This window comes from Mus caroli, chromosome 2 (assembly GCF_900094665.2).
Source record: "Mus caroli chromosome 2, CAROLI_EIJ_v1.1, whole genome shotgun sequence".
Classification (NCBI taxonomy): Eukaryota; Metazoa; Chordata; class Mammalia; order Rodentia; family Muridae; genus Mus; species Mus caroli.
In genome coordinates, this window is record NC_034571.1 from 136143821 (window position 1) to 136152783 (window position 8963).

The 8963-nt window shown below is 43.1% G+C and overlaps 1 protein-coding gene across 1 annotated transcript in view; it reads left to right on the top strand.

Moving 5' to 3' along the window:
- The window catches only part of LOC110307185 (60S ribosomal protein L35a-like), a 15985-nt gene extending 9273 nt beyond the window's left edge, over nucleotides 1-6712 (top strand). Inside the window, exons 3-4 of the mRNA XM_021179460.1 lie at nucleotides 6183-6293; nucleotides 6474-6712. Coding sequence (XP_021035119.1) covers nucleotides 6183-6293; nucleotides 6474-6712 — 350 coding nt within the window. The remainder of the gene's footprint in view (nucleotides 1-6182; nucleotides 6294-6473) is intronic.
- Nucleotides 6713-8963: the final 2251 nt, after the last annotated feature.

Here is an 8963-nt window from a genome sequence, read left to right on the forward strand (position 1 = left end):
GGTGTTTACACCATAGGAACTGACAAAGCCTGCAGTGAGGGTGTTTACACCATAGGAACTGACAAAGCCTGCAGTGTGGGTGTTTACACCATAGGAACTGACAAAGCCTAGCCTGCAGTGAGGTGCTTACATCATAGGAACTAACAAAGCCTAGCCTGCTGTGAGGGTGTTTACACCATAGGAACTGCCAAAGCCTGCAGGTAAAGACATCTTCATATTGGCTAGTGAACTGTTAAAATTATAATTATTTACTGTTTTCACAAAAATTATAAATATTTACTGTTTTCATATTACTTAAATAATGTTAATTCCTGATGACTGAAACTTCTAGGAAAAAGAAAAAGAAAAAAAAAAAAAAAAACCTGCTGGCATCCTTTGCCCAGCCTCTGTGAGCACAAAGAAAAAATTTGGACTTCATGAGCATATTAATTTAACTGATGCTGAAATTTTAAAATCCTAATTTTAAAACTTAGGTGAGGAAATCCTGAGATGTTTAGTGTGTAAGTGCCCTTGCCTTGAAAACCTTACCACCTGAGTCAGGGCACCAGAGTCCATGCTAGAGAAAGAGAGGGGGAGGGGGAGGAAGGAAGAAGAGAGGGGGAGAGGAAGGGGAGGGAGAGGGGAAGGAAGGAAGAAGAGAGGAGGAGAGGGAGGGGAGGGAGAGGGGAAGGAAGGAAGAGGAGAGGGGGAGAGGGAGGGAGGTAAGGAAAGAAGGAAGGAAAGAAGGAAGGAAGGAAGGAAGAAAGAAAGAGAGAGGGAGAGAGAGAGAGAAGAGAGCAGAGAATCTTCAATAAGCTAACTAGCTAGTCACTTTGAGTACACAGAGCAGCAGAAACAACGAAGCCTCAGCAGGGTGGGTGAGAACCAAGACCCAAAGGCTGTCCTCTGACCTCCACATGTCCACCATGGTACTTCTACACCTCAGAGTCACATAATTCACACACACACACACACACACACACACACACACACACACACCAGTAACCAGCAAAATTCACACACACACACCTCAATAATCAGAGAAAATACCTTTAAAATCTCAAACTAAAATTAGAGCCTGTGACTCAGGAGTTTGGTTCTTATGTTACATTGGCTCAAAAGTTCCTGTAAATTAATTTATGATAAATTGCCTTATAAAGTTAAAATGCCTTTCAATATTTTATAGGGCATTTTCAAAACCTGGGGAAGTCAGCCAGTAAACTAAGTCTGACTCTACAGAGAGAGAGCGAAAGAGATGGTCTCAAAATAGTCTAAGCCCAGCTGGAAAAATTCTGTCTGTATTTTTTGTGCAAAGGGAGACACAACTCCTGGCTAGTCTCAAGATCTTTTTCCCCTGAAATAATAACTGACCCTCGGTTCTGTTGGTTTTGGCCACGTCTTCTTTCAAAACAGAAATTTTGTAACTGCAATGACCTAACTTGGGAAACAACTTTATAACATTTTCTAGGAACCACAAAACATTTGTTTTCCTGTTTTCTGAACAACAGGGGAGGTAAGAGCGGAGGATAATATTTTACATTGTAACAAAAGAAGAAAAAAAAAAGCCTGACAAGATCAGCTGCTAGCAGAACATTCCAGTTCAAATAAGCGTCACCAGGGGTCCATGAAATGTTGTCTTTCAAACTAGAAATGAACATGCCACACCCAGTGTCTGGTCAGCTAGAAGCCTATATTGGTTCAACTAGTTATTGCAACAGAAACGGTGCCGTTTACTTACCATATAATAAATTTTAAACTGGGCAACTAGCTTTAACAAAATCAGCAAGAACATACATCTGCAAAAATACCACCAGACACTCTAAACAACGAGGCTAAGCGGCCTCCCTGGCTGCAAAGCTAGACTTGTGCCAAAGAACAGCTCAGACAGGAAAAGCTAACCCCACTGAACAGTCAGAAACAGTCACAAAAAGGAAAGCCTCTTGCATGTGACTCCGATTTCAGCTGGATGAGAGCAGGCCATGGCATTCACATCATATTATGCAATATTATTGCTGAGAGATCGCAAAGAAAAATCTATAAACTCATCTATCAGCAAACCCCGATAGGCAAAATGTTCTCCAAAGCCTATAAAAAAAATGAACCAGGGAAGATATTTGAAGTAATTCGATGTGCTGTATCAAAGGGCATATGTAATTAAAGCCACGAGCACTTGAGTTAGCTCATCAAGGTTTAAAGCCTTCATGATTTGTTACTAATGCTTAAGCTCTCTGAGCTTTATAGGCCTTGGCTGAAAATTGAGAATAACACTAGTGTCCAAAGAGTTACTGTGAGGGCTAAAGGATGTACTTAGGACAGTGTCTGGTAGATGATAAGTCCTTAATAGACACCAGACATTATTTTTACAAGTAGCCTGATTTATTTTAACATTGGTCTTAGTTTGGAATTCCTCAGAAGCTGACCTTGAAGCAAGAATTCAAATACAGGTCATGTATTTGGGACAAGATCCAGGAAAGAAAGGGGAAATGAGGCCTGAAAGAGAAAATGGGCCCTGATGGGACTGTGGCCATAGTGCCACTGTGGGCAACCTGGGCCCCACTGGGCTCTAGGGTACAGATAAAAGACATAGAGCAGAGCCAGCCCAGGAAAAGACTTTGGATGCTGACAGTAGACAACTCTGTCTGTCACCTGTCAGGATAGAGATGCTCGTGAAGGCAGAACACTCAAAGCACAGGAAACAGCAGGTGGTGCTGAGGAGGTGGCCTTCAGTGTGGAGAGGTGACTGCCAAAGGCATGCAGGAACCCCGCTGAAGTTCCTGCATAAAGTGATGTGGAGAGATTTAAACGGAGAAAGAAAAGTCCCATCGCCCAGTGATATCACAGCTGTCACAGTAATGCGTTCCTTATGTTTCTGTGCAACACAGGTGTGAGCATGCCTCCAGCTTTGCCAGGTGTCTAAAAGTATGGTATCATAACTGCAGAGTCTACAATACTCGATAACAATAATAAGCGACTGAAGAGAAAAGAAAAAAGAAAAGAAAGAAAGAAAGATCTACATGCCACCCACCTGTCATCAAATCCCCTTGACCGAGGAGTCAGCTGGGAGGAAGACAAGACAACAGTACGCTGGTGTTTACTGTGGGTGTCAGGACCAGCAAGCACCAGATCAAACAGGCTGTGAAGCCTCTATGACACTGATGTAGTCAAAGGCAATACCCTGCTAAGACCCGATGGAGAGAAGAAGGCCTGGCTCTGGATGTTGACAATGAAACTGGGATTGTCCTAAACTGACTCCAGCTGGCTACTTCTAAACAGAAGTAGCCATTAAAAAAAAAAAGAAAAGAAAATACATCGTAAAGGTGTATGAACTTTTCAAGGGACAAATAAAAACACTGTTTAAAAATATTTAGAAAGCAGACTGGAGCTATGGCTCAGTGATTAAGAGCACTGTCTGTTCATCCAAAGGTCCTGAGTTCAAATCCCAGCAACCACATAGTAGCTTACAACCATCTGTAATGGGATCTGATGCCCTCTTCTGGTGTGTCTGAAGACAGCGACAGTGTACTCATAAACATAAAAGATATAAATCTTTAAAAAATATATTCAGAAAACAAAACTTGATCTTTCCAGGTGGGTGGGGTAAAGAGACTAGAAATGTAGTTTAGGCCGGGCGTGGTGGCGCACGCCTTTAATCCCAGCACTGGGGAGGCAGAGGCAGGTGGATTTCTGAGTTCGAGGCCAGCCTGGTCTACAAAGTGAGTGCCAGGACAGCCAGGGCTACACAGAGAAACCCTGTCTCGAAAAACCAAAAAAAAAAAAAAAAAAAGAAATGTAGTTTAGTGTAGAGTTCTTGCCTAATATGTTCAAGTTCTATCCCCAGCACTGAAAAAAAATTTTTTGAAGGGTATGACATTACATGCCCCTAATCCTAGGATTCTGGAGGCTGGAGCAAAAGTAGGGGCTGGCAAGATGTCTCAGTTGTTTAGAATAATCATCTTACAGAGGATCCAAGTTCAATTCCCAGTACTCACACAGTGGCTCTTGGAACTCCAGTTCCAAGAGATCTACCATCCTCTTCTGACCTCTGTGTGCACCAGGCACATACATGGCACACATATATACATGTGAGCAAAACACTCATCCACATAAAATAAAGTAAATAAATAAACCTAAAAATTTTTTAAAAACTATCCTTACTCACTGTGAATCAGTATGCTAGGCTGGAAAAAGATTGCATAATTTCCTCTTGTACTTGACTTAATCACGAACCCAGAGCAACAAATACTAGATAGATGATAAGTAGATAATAGATAGATGGATATATAGATAGATGCACACACACACAACTTGAATGAGAAGTTTCCCCCATAGGTCTCCATTTTGAACACTCTGTTCTCAGTAGCAGTGTCTGGGGAAATTTGGGCTGTGCACCTTTGCTGGAGGAAGCACTGGAGGTGGGGTTTTGAGAGTTCAAAGCCTCCAAACACGTTCCCTTTTCTCTCTGCTCTGTGCTTTTGTGTGAAGATGCCTGCTCTCAGCTTCTCACTCCTGCACTCATGCCTGGCTCTGCTACTGTGCCCCACTGCCGTGATGGACTCTTAACCCTCTACAACCATGAGCCAAAATAAACTCTTCCGTACGCTGCTTTTGGTTGTGGTATTTTCCCACTGCTCCGGAGAGTAACTAATACAGGTGCACCAATAGGCAGGCTGCTCTAGGTGTGAAGGAGCCTGAGCCATCTCGATTAGTGTTCATTAGTGATGTATGCCTGTTTGTTTTAATGGACCAGCCCTCCAGAGAAGCTAAGGCAACAACAACAAACCAAAGCTCATTTATGCTAGTTTTAGTTTATCTTATTTTTGTGATGTTGGGGATTGAACCCAAGGGCTTTTGCCCACACCAGGCAACTACCTTGCCATTGAGCTTCCAGTCCAGTTCCTCTGTATTGCTTTGGATGGAGGTAATAAGGCAAGAAATAAAATATGCCACTTTTAAAACCTTTTACATAAGCTTTTATCAGATCAACACAGAATTGGGGATAATATGTGGAGTTTAAATGCTCAATCTACTTTGAGCCTTTCACTTCCTCTTTGATGCTTATCACTTGAAGCTAAAGCTGTATTCATGATTTTTCACAGTGCCATGTTTCAGCCAAGCATTCATGAAAAAAGAAACCATCCCTCTTTCCTCCAAAATTTCTAAGCTTTTAGCAGCTGAATAGCAGGTTTCCCCAGCAACTGAAACCAGACAAGGCTTTAGGACAAATAACATGGTAAGACTTTCCCATGCATCCAGACAGAGAGGCAAATGCTAAAACCATTATTAGCACTGTAAGTTCCATCCAAAGCAGAGAACTACACCTATTGCTTCTGAGGTTGTCTGTGTCCTTTTTATGTAAAAAAGAACAGAATTCATATGTATGGTCATCACTGCTACAATAAATGACTATCGAGGAGCTTTGATAAGAAAAAGACTGAGACCTGGAGAGATGGCTCAGTGGTTAAAAGCACTGCCTGTTCTTCCAGAGGTCCTGAGTTCAAATCCCAGCAACCACATGGTGGCTCACAACCATCCGTAATGAGATCTCATGCCCTCTTCTGGTGTGTTTGAAAACAACTACAGTGTACTCATATAAATAAAAATAAAATTAAAAAAAGAAAAAAGAAAAAGACTGGTAGGCTTCAGCGTTACTTTTTTTTTTTTTTGGTAAATGTGCTGCCTGGAAAAACAAAAAACAAAAAACAAAACCCATAAGCAACGTTTAGGACTAAACAAAATATGAGGGAAAGTTCGAATATTAGATGAAAGACATGGTGCTGCATAAAGAAAATTGGGATCAAGGAAAAGGCTCAGTGGGTAAAGATGCTTGCTGCCAATCTTAATGACCACCCTTGGAATTCACACAGTGAAAGGAAAGATAGAATTCCTGACATACCTCTATGTGGGGTGGCAGACCGTGAGAGAAAGCTTGGTAAAGTTGAGCTAGGGCTTGAAGCCCTGGAGACCCACAAGGGACTGAGGAGTTTCTCCTGCTCCATGCCTCTGTCACAAAGCCACAGCCCTCCACAGAGAGAATCATGGCCTCAGTCATGGAGGGGCAGCGCCCACAAGTCCCTCCGCATGTGATGAGGCATCTCAGGCCAAGCCAATAGGAAGTACCTGCTGTCAGGCCCAACCCACCCCAAAACTGTATATAAGATCCTATCCAGGCCACCTCGGAGCCTGTGGAGGCCTGCTGGGAACAGGACTTCTAAAAGCAAGTCTGTCTGGAAGGCTGTGGGGCAAGGCCATTTTTGCTGGCTACAAGCGAGGTCTCCGAAACCAAAGAGAGCACATGGCTCTTCTTAAAATTGAAGGCGTTTGCCGGGCCGTGGTGGCGCACGCCTTTAATCCCAGCACTCGGGAGGCAGAGGCAGGCGGATTTCTGAGTTCGAGGCCAGCCTGGTCTACAGAGTGAGTTCCAGGACAGCCAGGGCTATACAGAGAAACCCTGTCTCAAAAAACAAAACAAAAAACAAAACAAAAAAAAATTGAAGGCGTTTATGCTCGAGATGAAACTGAGTTCTACTTAGGCAAGAGATGTGTTTATGCGTACAAAGCAAAATACAATACAGTGATTCCTGGAAGCAAACCGAACAAAACCAGAGCGATCTTGGAAAAAGAAACTCAGGCCCACGGAAACAGTGATATGGTTCGCGCCAAATTCCGAAGCTACCTTCCTGCAAAGGCCAGTGGACACAGAATCCGTGTGGTGCTGTACCCATCCTGGATTTAAACTAATGGAGAGTAGATAAATAAAAGGAAAAAAAATCCTATCCAGAAGGAATAAAGATGTGTGAGAATTACTCGGAGAGCAACAAGAGCTGTAAGTGCCTAGGAAGAGAACGCTCTCCCAAGGCTTTCGACACTAGACGCCCCCTGCATACCTCCCCTCCCTGCTCGCGCCTTTTCTTCCCTTGAACCCTCCCACCAGCCTGGGCTTGAGATCTCTACAGATAGCCTCCAGGATGCAGACTAAGACCTCTACACGGGTATGCAAACACACACACGCATACAAATAAATAAATCAATTCACAAATAAATAAATTAAATAAATAAAAATACACAACTTTCTAAAATTTCAAATTGAAAGGAACAAGACAAACATTCAGGAGAGACGTGGGCAAAAGCCAAGCAGCTGAGAAGTTTGTATTAGTCTTCAACGTCAGCAGTCTTTTCAAATAGAAGGAAAATTAGCTGTAACTAATAGAATTGTTTCAAATCCAAGTAATTTCTCTAGAGATCTACATAAAACAGGAGGTCTTTAAGAAGGCATATTATCTATCCCCAAACAAAAAAGCTTCAAAACTCACTATTCATCAAGAGCATCACAAATATCAAATGAACAGGTGGTATCTCCCAACAACAGTGAAGATGAAAGGGCCCATAAATACCGGCTTCACGCAGCGAGTCCAGAAGGCTTGCCAGCCCATGAGGCCCGCCCACTGGTGTGCCTGTCTCATAGCATTTCTAGAAAGCAAGTTAACAATAGCATACACAGTTCTTTAAATGAACATCAGTAGTAGTTCTACTTCCTGGAACTTAGCTAAAAAAACATAACTGGGCAAATTTATAAACTGTCAATGGTCTCTAGCAATGGATTGTGAATTGGAGACAGACAGAAGGGTCGGGGACATTTACTTAAAAGGACTGGCTTGTGTGACTGTAGGGCTGGCAAGTTTGAAATTTAAAAAGCACCAGGCAGGCCAGTAGGATAGAAACTCAGGTCGAGTTCTGTGTTTTAGTCTGGAGGTAAGTTTCCTTTTCAGAAAATTAATATATGCTATAAAGACTTTCAACCAGTTGGGTGAGGCTAACTATTTAAAGCCAATCTGCTTTTACTTAAAGCAAATGATTATTAATGCTAACCATATCCCCAGCATACCTTCACAGCAGCACGAACCCAGCAAGGCAGCACTCAGAATCACCACACACGGTCATGGTGCAATCTCAGAGAAACAAGACAGAAGTCACTTAAAGCCCACTACAGTCCTGCCTCCCATACCAATGGTGTGCTCCTTTCCTGAGAGTGTCTCATCAGCATCTGAGTCTGCCCATCACTGTTCCCTTCTTGTGGCACCTTTATCTCCATAACCCCAGTTGCTTCTCTATTTCCTCCTATTCTCACTCTTTGTCAGCCTCCTGACAGCATCAGCTCCCACTCACTGTGTTGGAGTTACTGAGACTCCTTGAAGACTGATATAGTAGAGCTCACTTCTCTTTTCTATTCAGAGGTCAGACTCTGCTTGACCTTAGCTATCAGTAGCTGGCACCACACAGGGTCTGATGCACACAACAGACACCCAACAGCAATGGCTTACACAGATAAGGTTGAACTTCTCTGGGATAATATGGAGCACAGAGAAGGGCAGTTCCGAGTCTGTGTGGCCTGGCCACTAGACCCAGTTCATCCCTGTCTTTACTCTGCCATCTCCATATGTGGGCCCATGTTCACAAAAAAACCCAGCTGCCTCGTGGGTCTCACTTCTACACCCTCAGGGTCCTCCTAACAACACTTTGGAGTCTAACTCAGTTATTTTATCCCACAGCTCTCTGCTGCCAACCTTCTATGTGCCAACAGACTCTCAATGGTCTCCTACTGACATGACAAAACAAAACCATTACAAGGGATTTTGTAGAAAGGCTCCGGCCCCTAGCTGTCTGACCCAATTCATCTGACCTGTGGTCCCTCCTCCACTTCTCTGCCGTCTGCATGCTGGTCATACTAACCACATCATCTCTCCTTGAGCAAACCTGGCCTATCCTGCCAAACTAGATCTTCCTTGAGGCTAGAGTACACCTTCCTTAGACTTCATGGGGCTTGCCCATTGCATACTTCAATTTTCTGCCCAGATATTACTTCCTTAGGAAAGACCTTGCTGATTATACTGTCTGAAATTTTCTCCCACTTCCATCTCTTCAGTTCCCTTCAATGTCTACATTTTCTCTGTATCACTTGTCACCATTAACTTAATGTAGCTTTTACT